The 22,156-nt window shown below is 33.4% G+C and overlaps 1 protein-coding gene across 1 annotated transcript; it reads left to right on the top strand.

Annotated features, from left to right (window-relative positions):
• Window positions 1-9,121: 9,121 nt before the first annotated feature.
• Window positions 9,122-18,793, top strand: LOC117904539 (dolichyl-diphosphooligosaccharide--protein glycosyltransferase subunit STT3B). Its single transcript, XM_034817200.1, has 6 exons — window positions 9,122-10,292; window positions 11,156-11,692; window positions 14,119-14,573; window positions 15,485-15,607; window positions 17,195-17,254; window positions 18,353-18,793. The coding sequence occupies exons 1-6, from the start codon at window positions 9,372-9,374 to the stop codon at window positions 18,480-18,482; spliced, it is 2,226 nt and encodes a 741-aa protein (XP_034673091.1). The 5' UTR covers window positions 9,122-9,371; the 3' UTR covers window positions 18,483-18,793.
• Window positions 18,794-22,156: the final 3,363 nt, after the last annotated feature.

Here is a 22,156-nt window from a genome sequence, read left to right as displayed (position 1 = left end):
ATAGGTCTTGAGTATGGTGGGAAGATGGGTCTTGGGTGTGGTGAGGAAGTGAATGAGAGAGATATTTTTCCCAAAATTTCAAACAACATAATTTTTTTTGTTTTTTTTTTTTTTTTTTTTTTTTGAAAAACCCGTTAATGTAGTTATTTGACATGGAAGTCGATGAAGGTAATCTGGGTATAAAAAAAAATGAGTTAGCACAGAGTGCACAAAACTCATATTATTTTCCACATTAATTGTAGATTCTCAAATTTCCTATTCATGGAATTTGAAAACCATATTATTTGCAAATGGGCCTCCTAAAACATAATATTCTCAAGTATTTTCCCTCATATTTCTACTTTTTTTTTTAAATTTTCGCTCAAATTTTCTATATAAGAAAACAAATCTTAATCCTTAGACCTATTTGGAAAAAGATGTGAAAATTTTAAATAAAATGGGAGATTGGAATTATCCTTGGGAAGAAGTTTTGGGAAGATGGGTATCCGGTTTGAGTGGTCAAAACATGAAGAGAAAGACAGTAGGGTTAGAGAAAAATGAGAAGAAGAAGTTTCGATGATGAAACCTTAAAAAAATTCTAACTTCGATGATGAAAGGAAAAAAATATGAGTCTAGTTTGGTTTAATTGAAGGTTTTTGGAAAATGGGTATCTAGTTCGGGTGGTCAAGACGTGAAGAGAGAGACTGAGATGTCTAAGAATCGACCATTTTCGGATTCCAAATGAGGTAGGAAAATATCAAATTTCTAAGAAATAGGGATAGGGCAAAATGAGAGGCAGAAGTTTAGGGAAGATGGGTCTCGAGTGTGGTAAGAAGATGGGTCTTTGGTGTGGTGAGGAAAGAAATATTTCCCAAAATTTCAAACAACATACATACATACATACATACATACACACACACACACACACACACATATATATATATATATATTAGAAAAACTTGTTAATGTGGCTGCTGACATGGAAGCGAGTGAGGGCAATCTGGGTACAAAAAAAAAAAGTCAACATAGAGTGCACAATGTCCATATTATTTTCCACATTAATATTTGATTCTCAAATTTCCTATTCTTGGGATTTGAAAATCATATTATTTGCAAATGAACCTTCTAAAACACAAGATTCCCCAGTATTTTTTTCATCTTATTTCTACTTATTTTTAAAATTTCCTCTCAAATTTTCTATATAAGAAAACAAATATTAATCCTTAGACCTATATGGAAAATGATGTGATTTTTTTAAAATAAAATGAAATATTAAAATTATTTTGAGGAAGATATTTTGGGAAGATAGGTTTCTGGTTCGTGTGGTTAAGACGTGAAGAGAAAGACATTGGGGTTAAGGCAAAATGAGATGAAGAAGTTTCGATGATGAAACCTTAAAAAACAATTCCAACTTTGATGTTGAAAGAAGAAGATATGGGTCCAATTCGATAAACTTGAAGGTTTTAGGAAGATGGGTATCTGATTCGGGTAGTTAGGACTTGAAGAGAGAGATAGAGATGTCTGAGAATTGACCTTCTTTGGATTTTAAATAAAGTAGGAAAATGGGAAATTTTTTAGATTTGGTGCTAGGGCAAAATGAGAGGTAGAAGTTTAGGGAAGATGGGTCTCGGGTGTGGTGAGGAAGTGAAAGAGAGAGAGAGAGTTTTCCCAAAATATCAAACAACATATACTTTTTTTTTTTGGAAAAAACCCGTTAATGTGGCCACTAACATGAAAGTGAGTGGAGGCAATATGGGCACAAAAAAAATAAATAAAAAAGAGTTAGGACAGAGTGTACAAAACCCATGTTATTTCCACATTAACGGATGATTTTCAGATTTCCTATTCTTGGGATTTGAAAACCATATTATTTGCAAATGGACCTCTCAAAACACAAGATTCCCAAGTATTTTTCACAATATTTCTACCTGATTTTTTAATTTCCTATCAAATTTTCTATACAAGAAAAAAGATCTTAATCCTTCGACATGTATGGAAAAAGATGTGAAATTTTTAAATAAAATGGAAGATTGAAATTGTTCTTAGGAAGAAGTTTTGGGAAGATGGGTATCCGGTTCGAGTAGTTAGGACGTGAAGAGAGAGATAGTGGGGTTAGGCCAAAACGAGATGAAACAATGTTGATGATGAAAGAAGAAGATATGGGTCTAGTTTAGTTTACATTAAGGTGTTGGGAAGATGGATATCCGGTTCTAGTGGTCAAGACATGAAGAGAGAGAAAGAGATGCTTGAGAATTGACCGTTTTTTGAATTTCAAATGAGGTAGGAAAATGGGAAATTTTTTAGATTTTGGGTTAGGTCAAAATGAGGGGCAGAAGTTTAGGGAAGGTGGGTATCGGGTGTGGTGGGAAGATGGGTCTCGGGTATGGTAAGGAAGTAAAAGAGAGAAAGAGTTTTCCTAAAATTTTAGATAACAATTTAAAAAAAAAAAATCCCGTTAATGCGGGTGCTGACATAGAAGCGGATGAGGGTTATTTGGGTTTCCCAAAACACAAGATTCCTAAGTATTTTCCCTCGTATTTCTACTTACTTTTTTAATTACCTCTTAAATTTTCTATACAAGAAAACAAATCTTAATCCTTAGACTTTTATGGAAAAATATGAAAATTTTAAATAAAATGGGTGATTAAAATAATTCTTATGAAGAAGTTTTAGGAAGATGGGTGTTTGATTTAGGTAGTCAAGATGTGAAGATAGAGACAGTGGGTTTAGGGCAAAATGAGACGAAGTTTTGATGCTTAAACCTTAAAAAAAATTCCAACTTTGATGATGAAAGAAGATGATATGGTTTAGTTTGATTTACTTGAAGGTTTTGGAAACATGGATATCCGGTTCGAGTGGTTAAGACGTGAAGAGAGAGATGGAGATGTCTAAGAATTAGTTGTCTTCAAATTTCAAATGAGGTAGGAAAATGAGAAATTTTTTAGATTTAGGGTTAGGTCAAAATGAGGGGCAAAAGTTTAGGGAAAATGGGTCTCGGGTGTGGTGGCAAGATGAGGCTCAAGTGTGGTGAGGAAGTGAAAGAAAAAGAGTTTTCCCAAAATTTCAGACAACATATATATATATATATATATATATATATATATATATATATATATATATATATATATATATATATATATATATATATATATATATTGGAAAAACTAGTTAATATGGTTGTTGACATGGAAGTGGATGAGGGTAATCTAAACATAAAAAAAGTGTCAGCACAAAGTGCACAAAATTCATATGATTTACCCCATTAATGGTTGATGCTCAAATTTTCTATTCTTAGGATTTGAAAATCATATTATTTGCAAATGGGTCTCCCTAAACACAAGATTCTCAAGTATTTTTCCCTCTTATTTCTATTTTAAAAAAAAAAAAAAATTCCTCTCAAATTATACTAGAAAACGAATCTTAATCCTTAGACCTATATGGGAAAAGATGTGAAATTTTTAAATAAAATGGGATACTGAAATTGTTCTTAGGAAGAAGTTTTGGGAAAATGGTTATCCGGTTTAGGTGGTCAGAACGTGTATAGAGAGATAGTGGGGTTAGAGCAAAATGAGATGAAGAAGTTTTGATAATGAAACCTTAAAAAAAATTCCAACTTTGATGATGAAAGAAGAAGATATGGGTCCAATTTGGTTTATTTGAAGGTTTTGGGAAGATGGATATCCGATTTGAGTGGTCAAGACGTGAAAAGAGAGACATAGATGTCTAAAAATCGATTGTCTTCGAATTTCAAATGAGGTAGGAAAATGGGAAATTTTAGAGATTTAGGGCTAGGGGATAATGAGAGGCAAAAGTTTAGGGAAGATAGGTCTCGAGTTTGGTGGGAAGATGGGTCTCGGGTGTGGTGAGAAAGTGAAAGAGAGAGAGTTTTCCAAAAAATTTAGACAACATATACATTTGGAAAAAAAAAAAAAAAACCCGTTAATGAGGCTATTGACATGGAAGTGGGTGAGGATAATCTGGGCACAAAAAAAGGGTCAGCATAGTGTGCACAAAACCCATATTATTTCCACATTAACGAATGATTCTTAGATTTTTTATTCTTGGGATTTGAAAGTCATATTATTTGCAAATGGGCCTCTTAAAACACAAGATTCCCAAGTATTTTTGTCATATTTCTACTTGCTTTTTTAATTTCTTCTCAAATTTTCTATACAAGAAAACAAATCTTAATCCTTAGACCTATATGGAAAAAAATGTGAAATTTTTAATAAAATGGAATATTGAAATTTTTCTTAAGAAGAAGTTTTGGGAAAATGCCTATCCAATTCGAGTGTTTAGGATGTGAAGAGAGAGATGGTGGGGTTAGGGCAAAATGTGACAAACAAGTTTTGATGATGAAACCTTAAAAGAAATTCCAACTTTGATGATGAAAGAAGAAGATATGGGTCTAGTTTGGTTTACTTGAAGGTTTTGGGAAGATGGGTATTCAATTCAGGTGGCCAGAATGTGAAGAGAGAGATAGAGATGTTTGAGAATTGGTCGTCTTTGGATTTCAAATGAGGTAGGAAAATGAGAAATTTATGAGATTTAGAGTTATGGAAAAATGAAAGGCAGAAGTTTAGGAAAGATAGGTCTTGAGTATGGTGAGGAAGTGAAAAAGAGAGAGTTTTCCCAAAATTTTAGACAACATATATATATATATATATATATATATATATATATATATATATATATATAGATAGATAGATATTTGGAAAAACCCATTAATGTGACTGTTGACATGGAAGCAAATGAAGACAATCTAGGCACTAAAAAAAGAATCAACACAGAGTGCATAAAACCCATATTATTTTCCAAATTAACAACTGATTCTCAGATTTCCTATTCTTGGGATTTGAAAACCATATTATTTGCAAATGGGCCTCCTAAAACACAAGATTCCCAAGTATTTTCCTTCTTATTTTTACTTACTTTTTTAATTACCTCTCAAATTTTCTATACAAGAAATAAATCTTAACCCTTAGACTTGTATGGAAAAAGATGTGAAATTTTGAAATAAAATGGAAGATTGAAATTATTGTTAAGAAGATGTTTTGGGAAGATGGGTATCCGGTTCGAGTGATTAGGATGTGAAGAGAGAGACAGAGGGGTTAGGGCAAAATGTAACGAACAAGTTTTGATGATGAAACCTTAAAAGAAATTCTAACTTTGATGATGAGAGAAGAAGATATGGATCCCATTCGATTTACTTGAAGGTTTTGGAATGATGGGTATCCTATTTGGGTGGTCAAGACGTAAAGAGAGAGACAGAGATGTTTGAGAATTAGTCATCCTTAGATTTCAAATGAGGTAGGAAAATGAGAAATTTATGAGATTAAAGGTTAGGACAAAACTAAGAGCCAAAAGTTTAGGGAAAATAGGTCTCAGGTGTGGTGGGTTAGTGAAAGAGAGAGAGAGAGAGAGTTTTCGAAAAAATTTCAGACAACATATTTTTCTTGTTTTTTTTTTTTTTTTTTTTTTGGAAAAAACCTTTAATGTGGCTTCTGACATGAAAGTAGATAAGGACAATCTGGGCACAAAAAAAAAAAAAGAGTCAGCACAAAATGCATAGAACCCATATTATATTTCCACATTAACGACTGATTCTCAGATTTCCTATTCTTAGGGTTTGAAAACCATATTATTTGCAAATAGGCCTTGTAAAACACAAGATTCCTAAGTATTTTCCCTTGTATTTCTATTTGGTTTTTTAATTACCTCTCAAATTTTCTATAGAAGAAAACAAATCTTAATCCTTAGACCTGTATGGAAAAAGATGTGAAATTTTTAAATAAAATGGAAGATAGAAATTATTATTAGGAAAAGGTTTTGGGAAGATGGGTATTTGGTTTGGGTGGTCAAGACGTGAAGAGAGAGATAGTGGGGTTAGGGTAAAAAGGGACGAAGAAGTTTCAATGATGAAAGCTTAAAAAAATTCCAACTTTGATGTTGAAAGAAAAAAATATGGGTCCAATTTGGTTTGCTTGAAGGTTTTAGGAAGATGGGTATCCGGTTCGAGTGGCTAGGACTTGAAGAGAGAGATAGAGATGTCTGAGAATTGACCTTCTTTAGATTTCAAGTGAGATAGGAAAATGGAATATTTATGAGATTTGGTGTTAGGGCAAAATGAGAGGTAGAAGTTTAGGGAAGATGGGTCTCGGTGTGGTGAGGAAGTGAAAGAGCGAGAGAGTTTTCCCAAAATATCAAACAACATATGTATATTTGGGAAAAACCCATTAATGTGGCTACTGACATGGAAGTGGGTGAGGGTAATCTAGGCACAAAAAAAAAAGTCAGCATAGAGTACGCAAAACCCATGTTATTTTCCACCTTAACAACTAATTCTCAGATTTCATCTTCTTGGGATTTGAAAATCATATTATTTGCAAATGGACCTCTTAAAACACAAGATTCTCAAGTATTTTCCCTCATATTTACTTTAAGGTATGGGTCCAATTCGGTTTATTTGAAAGTTTTGGGAAGATGGGTATTAAGTTCGGGTGATCAAGACGTGATTACTACTAAAAAAGAGCATATTTTAGATAATAACTCTCATGAGTTTCACATTTTTTGGGTAGTAATTATGTCTAAAACACTCAATTAACATGTTTTTGCCCTTGCAAGAGTTACTAATAAGTTTTATAAAGTTTTGGAGTCATTTCAAGGTATGATTTTGATAAATTTGTGCCAAAAGAGATGAATCAAATTGAAGAGAACAAATAAAGTTGATGATGATCCAAATGCACAATGAAAGAAGTAATGTAATTGGTTTGGACCGGGATTTGGAGTTGATTTTGAGGTGGTTGAAGTGGAATCAAGAGAAAGAAATGGAAGAAAAGACAAAAAGGAGTTGAAAAACAATGTTTTTCAATTTCGCATAAACATGGGAAAAATTCACACAATCGTGCGAAATGGACCAAAAAGCTATTTTAGCTGCAGCTCAAAGGAAAAACTAAAAACTGATTTCGCATAGTCATGCGAAATGCTCTAGGAAGGCGAAATTGCTGCTGATGTGTTTTCCACTTCGCGCAATCGTGCGAAATTGCATATTTTCTAGATTTCTTGATGAAGAAGCCTTCGGAAGACCTCTTAGATGATGCCAAGTGTCCACTTGACCTTGGCCTATAAATAGAAACTTGATTTACTCATTTTGGAGACTTTTTACATTTTTTCTAATTGTAGAACTTTCCAAATTTTCTCTCTATAGAATTTTCTACTTTCCTTCATTTTCTCTCATTTTCTCACTAGCCAAACATGCCTTGTGAGATCAAATCTCCAAGCATGAGTGGCTAAATCTCGTTTTTCTCAGAGAAAGGAGGATCTAGAGGCAAGATCTATGATGAATTAGAGAAATGAGCTTGAATTGCAAAGGTAATTTGATCAAATTGATTGATTAATTCAAATTTGGGGATTTTTATCTTCAAATTGTCTTGGATAATTACTACAATGCAAGCTAGGTAGATTCATCAAATTCTTAATGCTAGATTTGATGAGATTGAATAGTTGCATTGTGTGAATCATTGAAAGATAATTTAAGATGAATTGAATATATGATTTGAATTGATCTCCTAGATTAAATGACCTAATTTGAGGAGAAATTAGATCTAGATCTAAAGCTAAATCAAAAATCAGTTTAGATGAAAAAATAAGTTTTCAATCTAACTTGATAAAAATTAGATCTTAACATCTATTTACTATAGAGATTGTTTTCTAAAAAATCCTAACTCCGAGAATTTCATTTTCTATTAATTTTCTTCTATTTTACATTTCATTTTTTTTTTCTCAATTTTAGGCCATTGTTAAATTGATTTTTCACTATGAATTTTCAAATCAATTTCACTTGATCACAATCATTTCTTATCCTCTCATTCAAGCCTTAATTATCGAGAATAATCCATCATAGTGGACGACACCTAAAAACCACTATACTACAATAGTTTGTACTAAAACCACTTTTTGATCGGGTACAAACTACTCTAGAATAGTGAATTAGGTTATAAATTTTGTTTTGATCTGATAAACAACAAAAATCCGAGTGATTAGGACGTGAAGAAAGAGATAGAGATGTTTGAGAATCAACTGTTTTCAAATTTCAAATGAGATAGGAAAATGAGAAATTTATGAGATTTAGGATTAAGGCAAAATGAGAGGTAGGTGTTGGGTGTGGTGGAAAGACGAATCTCGGGTGTGGTGAAGAAGTGAAAGAGAGAGTTTTCCCAAAATTTCAAACAATATAATTTTTTGTTTATGTTTTTTTTGGGAAAAAACCCGATAATGTGGTTGTTGACATGGAAGTGGGTGACGGCAATTTGGGCACGTAAAAAAGGAGTCATCATAGAGTGCACAAAACCCATATTATTTTCCACCTTAACGGTTGATTCTCAGATTTCTTATTTCTGGGATTTGAAAATCATATTATTTGCAAATGGGCCTCCCAAAATACTTTTGGTTTTTGTTTCTTCCACATTGCTTTTGATAGTTATGTTTGTCATATCATGACTCCACTCAACTTATAGCAACCTAATTAATGTGACACATTATTATTATTATACCTCGGACAATTAATAGAAGCTAGAAACCAAATCTAATAAAGAAAATTAGTATATTATTTGTGAAGAAAATAAGTTTTATTATTATTATTATTATTATTATAAAAGAAGATTACAAAGTAGAATATCTACAATTGTGATTGAAAGATGAACCACAAAAATTTTCAAAACTAAACTTTTTAATATCCGTAGGGAAATTTGTTCATCAAATGATTGATTCTAAATTACAAATTCCCTTTTTAATTAAACAACCTATTGTTCTATTTTTTATATATATATAAATATGACAACAATCATAAATATTTAGATCTTGATATAACTTCTAAATATTTCCAATAATTTAAATTATTAAAAACAATTCAACTATGAACCAAATTCATTTGTATATAAAATTTATAATTGGGAAACAATGAATTTTATTTTATTTTTACATTATTTTACATATTTTTGACCTAGAAAATTCGTTACATGTATTTTTTCTTCTTCCTCCAAACACATTACTACAATATGTAATATAATATGCACCCCTTTTTGGGTTAGTGGGTTAGGATTAAACTCTCCTTATTTATTTATTTCAATGTAAATTCACAAGTCAATCGAGTATACTGATAAACAAAAACCCTAAAAAGAAAGATATGGAAGATTCCTATTTGATTCAGAGGTAGAGCCTTCTCCACCTTCTTCTTCCTTTGGATTCTAGGTTCTCCCTTTCTTACATGATTCCCTCCTAAAGTCTTTCGCTTTTAGTATCTAGGGTTTACGTTTGACTCCCTCCCTAAAACCCCCCTGTTTGTTTCCCGACAAAACCACCCAGAAAAACTCCCACCCTCGATTTCCACCACAATGGTGGGCAAAATGGAGGCCGTCAACGGCGTCAAATCTGGATCGAATTCAACCGCATCAACCTTCCAATCCGCCTTCTTCAAGCCAGATCTCTCCCTCAAATCCCTGAAGCTCAAGACCAAGCAGCAGGAGCTCCTGATCCGGGTCTCCATCCTCACTCTCGTCTACATCCTCGCCTTCATCACCAGGCTCTTCAGTGTCCTCCGCTACGAGAGCATGATCCACGAGTTCGATCCCTACTTCAATTACCGAACCACTGTTTTTTTGACCGAGAAGGGATTCTACGAGTTCTGGAATTGGTTCGACTCCGAGAGCTGGTACCCTCTCGGTCGAATCATCGGCGGCACGCTCTATCCTGGACTGATGGTCACAGCAGCACTGATCTACTCAATTATTCGATTTCTCCGGTTCGCGGTCCATATCCGTGAAGTTTGCGTGCTAACTGCTCCGTTTTTCGCATCAAACACCACCATTGTCGCGTATTTCTTTGGGAAAGAGCTTTGGGACTCGGGCGCAGGCCTGGTTGCAGCGGCATTGATCGCCATTTGCCCTGGTTACATCTCGAGATCGGTGGCGGGGTCTTATGACAACGAGGGAGTGGCGATTTTTGCTTTGTTATTGACATTTTACTTGTTTGTTAAGGCGGTCAACACGGGTTCGCTTGCTTGGGCCCTGGCTTCGGCTTTTGGATACTTCTACATGGTTTCGGCTTGGGGTGGTTATGTGTTTATTATCAATTTGATTCCGCTTTATGCCATGGTGCTTTTGATTACGGGCAGGTATTCGATGAGGTTGTATGTGGCGTATAACTGCATGTATATATTGGGAATGCTTCTTGCTATGCAGATTCGATTTGTGGGCTTTCAGCATGTGCAGTCTGGGGAGCATATGGCTGCGATGGGTGTGTTTTTCTTGATGCAGGTATCAAACTTTCCCTACATACATATGCATGTTTTTTTATAATGATTTGTAATTAATGGGCTGTTTCTTGCTTGTTTTGTTTACTTTTGCTTGACATTTTCGGGTCTGGTTGGAAGTGGAAATGAGAATGGCTTTCTGTTTGAGAAAACAGAAAGAAATGGAGACAGCATTGGTAATGTGTTTGTTAGCACATTGTCAGCCCATTTTCTAAAGATTGGTCATTTAAAAAAATAAATGTAAGCATGTTAACAATTTACGCAAATTCATAAATGATCATGTTCTTCGGTGTTGTTCTTCAAAATGAAAATGCCTTTGCAAATACTATCTTTATTTCCACTACTAAACTAGCTATTCATTCTTTTTTGTCTCCAATCATGTCAAGAAATGTTTGGGCAGAAAGATAACTTTGCTGATATATTTATCATGGTATACTTATCCAAAATGAGTTTTCCTGAAGTGTTTTTAGAAATTAAAAGAAAAAGAGTATTTAACCTGCAATTATTGCCAATTGGTGTTCCATTTCTTTTGCATCATTAACTGGTTTTCCACCCTTCTTCTTGATTGTGAAGTAATTTTAGAATTTTAAATGTCAATACTTTTTGTTTCAAATGTATATTGATGCATCTGTAGTTGTCCTATATATTGGTTTCTATGACTCTTAAGGTATCATAACAGTGTTGTGGATGGTTGTAAATGGTTAAGAGCTGTTTTTTGGTTATAGAAGATTGTCCATTACATGGTTTCCATAAGTATTATTTTTCTTTCCATCTAATAGTTGCATTTCTTATCAAATCTGTTAATTCTGTTTCTATTGATTGGGCTAGTGGACAATGTGCTAAGATCAACCATTTTTCTTGATGCAGGTATTTTACTTCTTAGATTGGGTTAAGCACCTGCTAAGTGATACAAAATTGTTTCAAGCCTTCCTGAGGATTACTGTGACATGTGCAGTTGGTGTTGGTGCCATTGCACTGGGAGTTGGTACTGCATCTGGGTATATCTCTCCATGGACAGGTCGATTTTACTCTTTGCTCGATCCAACATATGCAAAGGATCACATCCCAATAATTGCATCTGTATCTGAGCATCAGCCAACAGCTTGGTCATCGTTCATGTTTGATTTTCATATCCTACTTTTCTTATTCCCTGCGGGGCTGTATTTCTGCTTCAAGCGGTTATCTGATGCCACAATATTCATAGTTATGTATGGTCTCACAAGCATGTATTTTGCTGGTGTCATGGTTCGGTTGATTCTTGTTGCTACACCTGCAGTGTGCCTTATCAGTGCCATTGCAGTTTCTGCCACTATAAAGAATTTGACTCAGTTGGTAAGGACAAAGAGCAAGGTTGCTCATACTGGTTCTACCAAAGGTACCACTAGCGGAAAGGCGTCTTCTAAGGTGAGTAGTAGTGGAAAGGCTCTTCCTGTTCCTCTAGATTTTTGGTATCTTTAGTTGTGCCGGATGGTGGATGTAGTGGTTTCTGTTGAGCTTGGTCATTATTAAGGCCTGCATCATTCTCTCTCTCTCTCTCTCTCTCTCTCTCTCTCTCTCTTTCTCTCTCTCTCTCTCTCTCTCTTTCTCTCTCTCTCTCTCTCTCTCTGTTTAGTTTTCTGCCATAGTATTTTGGGGTATTCAAAGTTTGACACTAGTAATGCTTTAATCTCGTTGTCACTAGAGCTGGTATTTCTATTGTTACTCAGTTGTTTGTTACTGCTAACATATGATGATAACATATTTTATGACACAAATAATGGCACACTTTACAGCATCACGGTTCATGATTCTCTGATACAAACATCTTTGATCACTTTTAGTAGTTTCTCAAGAAATGCGTTTAGAAATTGATGACAAAAAGTAATGGAAGCGAGAGAGTCACCCTATCTGAAAGCACTATACACGTGCTGTCAAAGGTTTGTTTGAAGATTAAAGTTTAATAAAAATTCTGCTCTTTTATCTTTCATCCCGATTTTTTCTTTCTTATTCCTAAATATTTTTGTGAAGTCCATTTCTTGGCAAACTCTTTCTTTCATTCAATATAATTATTTGCTAAGGAAGTTGAAAAAAAAAAGAAATCAATTGGAATTAAAGTCATATCCTAAGCAAAGTAGGAGTATCTGATAGGGATCCCATATCCACACCCATGTTGAGTCATGTCGACACAGGTATATTGAGTGAAGGCAAGAATCTTAGTATCATAACTTTTTTCAGTATCGGTTAGGGTTAGGGATATGTAGGAATTGGAATTTTTGGGATAACATCTACAGAAAACTGGTTGGGGCTTAGGACTAAAATTATAGTTACTAATTTTGGAATTTTATTTCATGAATTTTATGATGAATTTACACATTAAAATGCCATATTTTGTTAAGTTGATTTTGTACAAGCTATAGTATTTAATGACTTTATATTATGATATTGATGAATGCATATAATTACCTTGTTTAACTTCACCATTTTTAATGAAAGTTGTTATATATTGTTTTATACATCATTATTTCGATAAACATGTCATTTGTGTGTGTTTGTGTTTATTTATTTATTTTTTATTATGCAAAAGACTTACCATACATAATACAGAGAAGTAAGGAAATGATACATGATATGATTATCAAGTGACAACTAAGTGCCAACAGCTTTGTGGAAGGAAAATGATCATTGCATTGACTTCATGATGCCAATGAACTCCATAGTGATTAGCAAGGACAGGATAGGCAAAATGATTTGATGTTGGGATTTTCAAGTTATTCTTTTAATAAATGAAATAGGAAGGATATAAATCATGTTGCTGCAAGTATTATGTACTTGGTAATGTCTCTAAAAGGAAAAATACAAAAAGAAAATCTTTTTGTGTAAGCAGTCTGATAAAAATTGAGTCCACTATATTGTTGGTATTGTGATATATTGATTGAGCTAAAGCTTGTTTTGTGGAAGCGATGTTTTCCTCACGGAGGTGAGTAATTTAATGACATGTTTAGTGCTTCTCACTAAGACATGTTTTATGAACTTAAGTTATAGTTAAATTGAATAATTAATTGATTCTTTTGCAATGAAATAACTTCAAGCAGTATAATTTGGGATATGCATTTTTCCCCTGCTCAAGTTTCAATGGATGCACCTTCTTGTAAGGAAAAAAGTCTTTGCATGACAATATATCTAAAAATCAGAGGATAAATGGAAGCTAGTTGGTTGAAAAGTCCTTGACCTATATTGGAAGGTTATCTGAATTGGTAAATCTGTTGTATTGTGTAATTTGTGAGTACATGGTTAAACATGATTTCTTAGTACTAATCAATGCTGTTGAGATCCTTGCTTTTATTGTTTAGAATTACTTTAGAGGAAAAAGACAAGTTAGTTTTACTCAATGGAGCTTCAGTTTTCCCCTTACTAAAATCATTGTGTGGACTTTTACTATTTCTGTCTGCTTGAGTAAAAGTTAAAAGGCCTCCAATTTAAATGGTATCTAATTGTTGCTCTTGCATTACATCTGAGTTGTACCATCAAGGAGTCTGTTAAATGCTGGTTGTCCTTTTTCTTGTATCCACTATTATATTTGGACTTGCTGTGAGACGGTAAGAGTGATGACTGGTTAAGTTTTGCTCTGTATGAGAAGACAAGAAAAAGGAATACTGTCATATCTGGAGCTTGATATGATGTTTAGATGCTAGGTTCCTTAATTTGGTAATTTGCTATTATAGCCAAATCCAGCTATCACCATATTGTTAAACTATGTTTCTGGCTTGCAAATATTGTGTGAAAAGTTTTTGGTTTTATTTATTTGGCAGCTATGTATAAAAAAACCTTGCTTACATTTTTCTCGTGACCAGGCTTCACTTGATCAATCTCTGCCTTTCCAAAGAAATGGAGCCATTGCACTGCTCATTGGTGCTTTTTATCTGCTCTGTAAATATGCTACCCACTGTACCTGGGTTACATCAGAGGCATACTCATCTCCATCAATTGTCTTGGCTGCAAGGGGTGCCTATGGCAACAGGGTCATCTTTGATGATTATCGTGAAGCGTACTTTTGGCTTCGGCAGAATACTCCTCCAGATGCCAAGGTGATGTCCTGGTGGGATTATGGGTACCAGATCACAGCCATGGGAAACAGAACTGTTATTGTTGACAACAACACCTGGAACAACACACACATCGCTACTGTTGGACGTGCAATGTCATCTTATGAAGATGAAGCATATGAGATAATGAGATCACTTGATGTGGATTATGTACTAGTTGTCTTTGGAGGTGTTACGGGTTATTCTTCTGATGATATTAACAAGTAAGACAAGCAAAATTACATATTTGTTTTCTGAAACATCATTTATTTTCTTTAAGGTGCTCCTCTTAATCTAAACTGAAACATTTAGTGAAGATTTGAACATCTTTAGCAGTCAAACTTAGTCAGTCTGATTCTAGGTGTAAAATTCTTCTTAACATAGATTTAAGCATTCTTTTCAAGGGTTGAAACACTCTCTTCTTTGTAATCTTTGGGCTTGGCCTAGGTCGTTTATAGCTTTTGGTTCTCTTTCTGTTGTAAATTTTGTTGACTGGTTGGACTCTTATTGAGGGGGGTGTTGTTTTTTGTTGCTCCTCTATTCTTTTGGTGGTGTCTTTAGGCGTCCATTATATACTTCCTGTGTACTTTGGATTGCACTGTTTTCATTTCTTTTTATATTATTCTCTTGCTTTACCCATCAAAAAAAAAAAAAATTGGATTGGGCTACAATATGGTCTGTGAATTTATTTTTTTTGCTTAATAGGCAGCAACAACAGTTTGTCAAAGTAGGTTTAAAACCATCCAAACTATTCCTTGATCTGGCCACTAATGGAAGTTCTTAAGAATGGCATTATTCTGGTTACTGGGATCATCATTTATTATCATCTTTGGCCCATAGTGTGACCAATGTGAGTGATTGAGTGCATTAATGGCAAAACTCAACCATACGTATAAAATAGGCGGCAAAGATCAACTTTACTGATTTTTTCCTCCATGTTACATCTCTGGGTATTTATCTTGAAATATTTATGCTTATAGTGATTCCATCTTCGACATTAGTAGTGCCAGTCTTGTCTCTAGAATGTGTATTGATTTTTTGATATGCCTACTTGGTAGAATGGACCTTGTCTTTACATGTTTTCTGGGAACATGCTGTTGTCATATACTAATGATTCCTATTCATTTTATACTAGATTTTTGTGGATGGTGAGGATTGGTGGTGGAGTTTTCCCTGTTATCAAGGAACCTGATTATCTTGTTAATGGCGAGTATCGTGTTGACAAAGGTGCTGCACCAAAGATGTTGAATTGTCTCATGTAAGTTCCTTGACTTATATTAGCTAGTGATGTTGAACTGTCTTTTGCTAGTTTCTCGGCACTGGTACCTTTGTGCAAATTTCTCACATCTGTCAACTATTTTAAATTGAAAATGTGTTATAACAATATCCCAAAGGTTTATATATGGCCTTAGCCTAAACGAATCCTAGTATTTTCTTAAATCTTTTTCGGAGTATCATTTATCTGTAAATCATGGTACATCCTGTAAAAAGGAAGCTTCAACTATTACATCATCTACAAATAACATTCCCCTTGACAATATTTAGTATGCTTAATATATGGATGTATTCTTTTGCACTAGATATGATTCATCTACAAATAACGTTCCCTTGACGATATTCAGTATGCTTAATGAATATGGATTTATTCTTTTGCACTAGATATGATTCTCCATTCTCTGTCCAAATTTATAGTTCTATATCGTATGCTTTAAAAAGTGAAAGTTGAGGCATGATGTTGATATTGTCATATTGCTTGAATCATTTATTTAAGGGTGTCACATAATTAAAAGCGTGAGTCAAAATTGGCACAATTTTTGAATTTTGAACGGTCATACCTATTACCAGCTGCTAACGAGTCATAATTATTTGCTGCAAATACTTTGTAAATTTACTAGGAAATTTGTTGTAAGATGAAATAAATTTTCAAACTCTAGATATGTTCAAATATAAAAGTTATGTGGTATTAGAAAAATAAGAGAAGCTAAACCTATGAAGAAGGAATCTTGAAGTTATGGCTTTGTAAATAAAGATTTGCTTTGGATAACTCTGACATGCTGCCTGTGCCCATGTCATAAGTTGATCCCACTTGAGATGCATGCCTCAGACCTTAAGGCATGGGCCTCAAGGTTGAGCCTAATTAATGTTCTTTGAATCTCATCTAAAGAAGAACCTTCAGGTATAAGCCTCATATACAGGTAATTTTTGTTAATTATTGTAGGGAACATGCCTTATATATATTTACCCATCTTTTTATTTTGGCATGGTTATCCTAGTACCCACAAACCCATAATTTCCTGATTGGGAGCATCCAGGGTTTGATTTTTACAATTGGACAAAAAAGAAAGTAATTTAGTACATGTGGTTTATTCAGGGCCAATGGAAGGCTAATCCTTATCTTATTAAAGCCTACTTTTCCTTCTTAACTATATATTGTTGTGATTCACAGACAAACAATGATTCAATATGAGAAATTTGTGGGTATGTTTGTAGATTCCTGAATCAACAAGAATCTGATAATTTGGATATTTGGATTTGAATTCTAATTAAATTTCTTCCATTTTGCAAGTTATTTAATGGATTTTTTTATTCTTTTTATGTCTTTTTATTTTTTTAAACACATTTAGTGTAATGCGAAGTTCCAACCAAGGATATTATATTTTCTTATATATTTGATGTTTAGAGGTACAAGCTGTCTTGCTATTGAAGTAATTTGGATGCTTGGATTTGAATTTTAATTAAAAATATCTCTCATTTTGCATTTTATGTAGTCTTTTTCTTTTAATGGATTTAGTGTAATGCAAGGTTCCAGTCAAGAATATTATAATTTATATATTTTGGTGTTTAGGTACAAGCTATCTTATTATCGATTTGGAGAGCTGCAAACAGAATATGGCAAACCTCCTGGGTAAGTTTAATGTTTACTCCCTTAAAATCTAGTATTCATCCTCCTTTATTGTTTCCCAATTGATGCTATATATATATATATATATATATACACATACATACATATGTACATACAAGTTCTGCAAAACTCCTGAGTTATCTCACAAATGGCTGCAGAAGGTGAACAAAACACACTTGTTACATATAAGGTTTCTTTATCAAATGCCACAATAGGCTTGAAGTCCACTTTTCTCATTATCTTATGCGAGTTTAAGGCAAGATTTTGTAAGAAAAGATCCATGTTACATGGACATTTAAAAGTATATGAAGTGCCATGTTGGACCTAACATGAAAAAGGATTTCGATACCGGATATTTGTCTCATGTTATGCCCATTTGGTTTTATATATGTGTCCCCAGTATATCTGTCCAATAAGAGTGAAGGAAAAACAAATTCCCGATTGATTTTAAGTGACCTTAGACATAAGTTGGATATTCTATTCTTCAACTAGGCCTAGGATTTAGAACTGCAAAAAAAAATTAGAGGATAATCACAAAAATCATCCCTGTACTTTCACCCATATCTCAATTTAGTCCCTAACAATTTTTTTTTTTTTTTTTTTGGGTTGGAATGTCAATCCTAAACTATGACCAAATGTCAAGTAGGCTCTTTCATTAATATTTTTCCGCAAAAAATCAATGGCAAAATCCATGTAATTTAGCACATAGATGTTGGGATGAGTTTTACATGATATGTTTGGATATATTTCATGTTTACATGCTTGTCACAATTTGTCTATCCATCTTGATGGAAAATCTTAACAGAATGGTCTATTTAACATCTGAACATAGTTTACAGGCTAAATTGAGAAATGGGTGCAACGATGATTTTTGTAATTTACACAAATAAAAAATTAGGTTATTAAACGAACATGAAACTCACACATCTTCACCTGTACCCGGGTCCATAACACAAGAAAAAGATGAATTTTGGAAAAGGTATTGGGTGGCAAATCACATTTGGATACTACAATATTTGGTTGGAGATCTCTATTTTATCAGATTGGTTGCATTCATAGGCTAGTTAGCTAAACTCTTGTGCTGGCTTTTCCAAATGACAGGTATGATCGTGCGAGGGGGGTTGAAATTGGAAATAAGGATATCAAACTCGAGTACTTGGAAGAGGCATTCACAACATCTAACTGGATTGTTAGGATATACAAAGTGAAACCACCCAACAATAGGTGGTGAGACTCTCTTTATCTCTTTTTGCGGGACAGAAATGGGTAATGTGAGAACTTTGAGTGAAGCTGAGTTTTAGAAGTTTTATGTTCTATTTATACTACTTTTAGATAGAATTGATCCATGTTTTGCTTAGACTCTTCAGGTGTAACATTCATGGTGGGAAACTCCCTCTTTTTGGACTTTTTTTTTCTTGATATCCATTCACCGTTATCCATGTGCTTGTATGGTTGATAATGATAAAGCAAGTCTCTTGAATCCTTAGTAGCAACAATGTAACTCGCTGGGTTGATGCAGTTTATAGTTTTCTTTTAACTTTTCATGGTATGGTTAACTTCTCTGATGGGAAAGATTGAAAAACACTGCTCCCATTTTTATTTTTAGAGGTTTTTTTTTTTCTTTTTCAAATGGTATTGACTAGTGTCTTTTTGGGATTATACCAAAAAATGTAGCCTGATTAGAAAAGGGTCATGGGGTCAAAACGGTCTCATTTCTTTGTACCTCGAGAATGGTTTTCATTGCTTTTGCATCAACTTGGTTTTATTTCTGTTTGATTATTCATATTTAGCCATACATTTTAAAAGGTTTGGATTTTGAGTTGTGTATGGCACTGATTCCGTATGTTATAAGCTTGATTTGGACTATAAATAATGGACTTGTTATAATGTGCATGTGTAGGAATACCTAAAGTACACTAGGTTTTATTGGGATTATATAGAAAGGAAAATTCTAAAAGAAAGTTGAGCATCCTTGATAACCAACCATAAAATGCTAAAATTAGGTCAGTTTATGGATTCTCGGCAACAAGTGATGATCAATTTTCCTTCCATATTTAAATCAAATATGTAGTCCAATTGAAGTATTTGAACCAATAAATATCAAGTCCAAATGGTTGAATTCATGTGTGAAGGTTGTAGATAAAGGAAATGAAAGCATTCACATGATGCAAATTCTAAGGGAAATGAAAAATCTGAATGATTAATTCCCATCTAGAGTTAGGGCATCTAAACTTGGATAATGTGTATGACTATAATGTATCATTATTTATTATACCAATCACAAAATATAACTCTACATTCTTCATCTCATCATGAAATTTGAAGAAGGATTCCTTAGTGAATACATTGGCAGCATGTTTCTTGATTAGAATGAGTTTGGTTGGAGATGAGTTGTTACTCTCGAACTCTACCTTGGTCTCATTATGACAAATTTTTGTTATTGTCCTATCAAAATGTTGAACAAACTCGTGCAAACTTAAGCGAATTTTAAGAAATTGATTTAGACAGGCATTCATATTCTCACACTTTTGTGTGCTCCTCATCCTTGCAAAGAATATTCTCACAAACATGCCTCCACCTAGCATCTTTGATTGTTATAAACCTCCATAACCCAACAATTTCCATGAAGTCTCAATTTTTCCACCATATCATGACAAACATGTTCAAAATCTTCGAGATTCCCCATCATAGCACGTACTTTGGAAAAATATGAGGTAAAGTCCTTAGGTAATACTTTCATCCATCACTAGTGCACAACCGAACACCACAGGTTGGTGGTGGTGGTGGTTAATACGAACCAGAACAACTAGAGGTTTCTTATAAGCATTGGTTCGATATGTTGTATCAAATGCCAAAACATCTCTGAAGGATGCATAATTCGATCGAGGTAGAATCTACCCAAAATAGGTTTGCTAGTCAGCTTTCTTCATCAAAATTGAATCTATAATAAAAAGAATGGTTTGTTTCTACCTTTTTGCACAAATAAGCTAAAGGCCCTTTCACATCATCATCCTTAATTTCAAATTTACGCATTGCATCAACATGGTTGTACAAATCTTTTGATGTGAAACTAATGTTTTCATATCCTCATTGTTGCACGATATAATCCATAATTTGGCTAGTTTTTATACCAACCCTATGCATTGCATGAAGTTGAGCCTTATCCGGATTGCTTATTGTGCAATAAGACTGAAGAATTAGTGTATCAATTGCATCAACTAAAAGATGATTATGGTTCCCCCCAAACTCTTTCATAATCCACTTTTCCAATTATCTACTATATTTAATAGGAAATGCATCTTTACAATCAACTCTAGTTAATGATCTTGGTTCACATTGTCAATTTTCATTTTGAAATTACTTTGCCAATGGATAACCTTGTTTAGAACATACTCATTTATGAGATATAATATCTCTATTCTCATCTCATTTCAAATAATCTTTCCAAACAATAAATCTACTCACTTTAGCATGCATATTGTAAAATGCTTATGCTTAATCTATACAATTGAATTTCAATTTCCATACTTCATCAATGGAAATGCCATTCAACATATTCTTGTAAATATTCTGCCAATCATGGTTAGAGCTACCATCCATATATGGATCATCATGAATTTCATTTTCTAGGTCGATGATCAATTCTTCGGTCTTTCCTTATCCTCTATTACCAATATCACATAATACATTAAAAATAATATTAGTTTGTAATTCTAATCCATAATTTGAGGACATCAAAATATTAAAAATTAGGATATAATATTTGAGCTAACAATATAATAAATGAATAATAACATATTATTTTGTAGCTTTTAATAAAATTAATTTGTTAAATAAAAAATAGCAATATTAATTTCTCCATGTTCCAATAATATTGGGATTGTTATTACATTTATGAATAATTTATTCACTTACAATTATGAATAAAAATTTTGGGGAAAAAAATTATAAGATTATAAAAAATTATTTGGACATGGTTTTATGTTTAATAGTTTAGATTATAAAATAAATAGCAACTATTATATATTTTAAGAAATATTAATTATTTCATTATCACTTTAAATTTTATTTCTATAAATAAAATAAATTAGAAGGAAGATTAGTTCTTTGTAAAATATGTTGTGTATAAATTTATGCTTCAACAAAAAAGAAAAAAAGAAAAAAAAGAAGAGTTAGAACAATTACTTCCCTAACTATTACCAAAAAAAGAAAAAAGAAAAAAGAAAACCATGCAAATTGACATGATTAAATAAATAAACCAAAATTCTTATAGTTTCAGCCAGTGTTTTAAAAATCGGATCGAACCGGTCGGTCGGACCGTCGATCGGTGACCTTTCCAATCTGGTTCCCCCTTTTAGGCTAGTTATCAATTGGGCACATTGTTTGCCTACCCCTCCCCCCTTTTTTTCTTTTAGCAAAATGGGCTATGTCCTCTTCACGACCCAACATCAACTGCCCACACCCATCTTGCAAAACGGGCCCTTAATCAAGGGTTGTGCCATAAGGCCCAACAACCACTTGGCTTGACTGCCTAACTTGGGTTACATGGGAAGAGGTTTATAAAGCACTTTATTTTTAACAAGAGGATTTGAACCATGGACCACAAGCTCATAATGAGCATTACTACTCCACTATGTTGCATCCTTGTTTTAACAAAAAATAACTACATACCCTATTTCAAAAAATAATATATATATATATATATATATATATATATATATATATATATATATATATAAATCACATATGTTTTTTTCATTTTCAATTTGTTATATAAACACAACAATCTATTGAGGGGTCATAGATAGTGGGACAGTCAAAACCCGAATGTCATGCTCCGCTAAAGGCTCATCTTGGCAAAAATCACCAAAACAATGACCAGTAATGCCAATAAATATCCCTCAG

The sequence above is a fragment of the Vitis riparia genome, chromosome 17 (assembly GCF_004353265.1).
Source record: "Vitis riparia cultivar Riparia Gloire de Montpellier isolate 1030 chromosome 17, EGFV_Vit.rip_1.0, whole genome shotgun sequence".
In the NCBI taxonomy this organism is placed as follows: domain Eukaryota; kingdom Viridiplantae; phylum Streptophyta; class Magnoliopsida; order Vitales; family Vitaceae; genus Vitis; species Vitis riparia.
This window is presented reverse-complemented; position numbering and strand designations above follow the sequence as displayed.

Bases quoted from the DNA above. Each gene is read 5' to 3' on its own strand.
- LOC117904539 (XM_034817200.1), top strand. From the start codon at position 9,372: ATGGTGGGCAAAATGGAGGCCGTCAACGGCGTCAAATCTGGATCGAAT. The intron at 11,693-14,118 runs GTGAGTAGTAGT...TCTCGTGACCAG, and splicing joins GCGGAAAGGCGTCTTCTAAG to GCTTCACTTGATCAATCTCT. The intron at 15,608-17,194 runs GTAAGTTCCTTG...TTTGGTGTTTAG, and splicing joins AAGATGTTGAATTGTCTCAT to GTACAAGCTATCTTATTATC.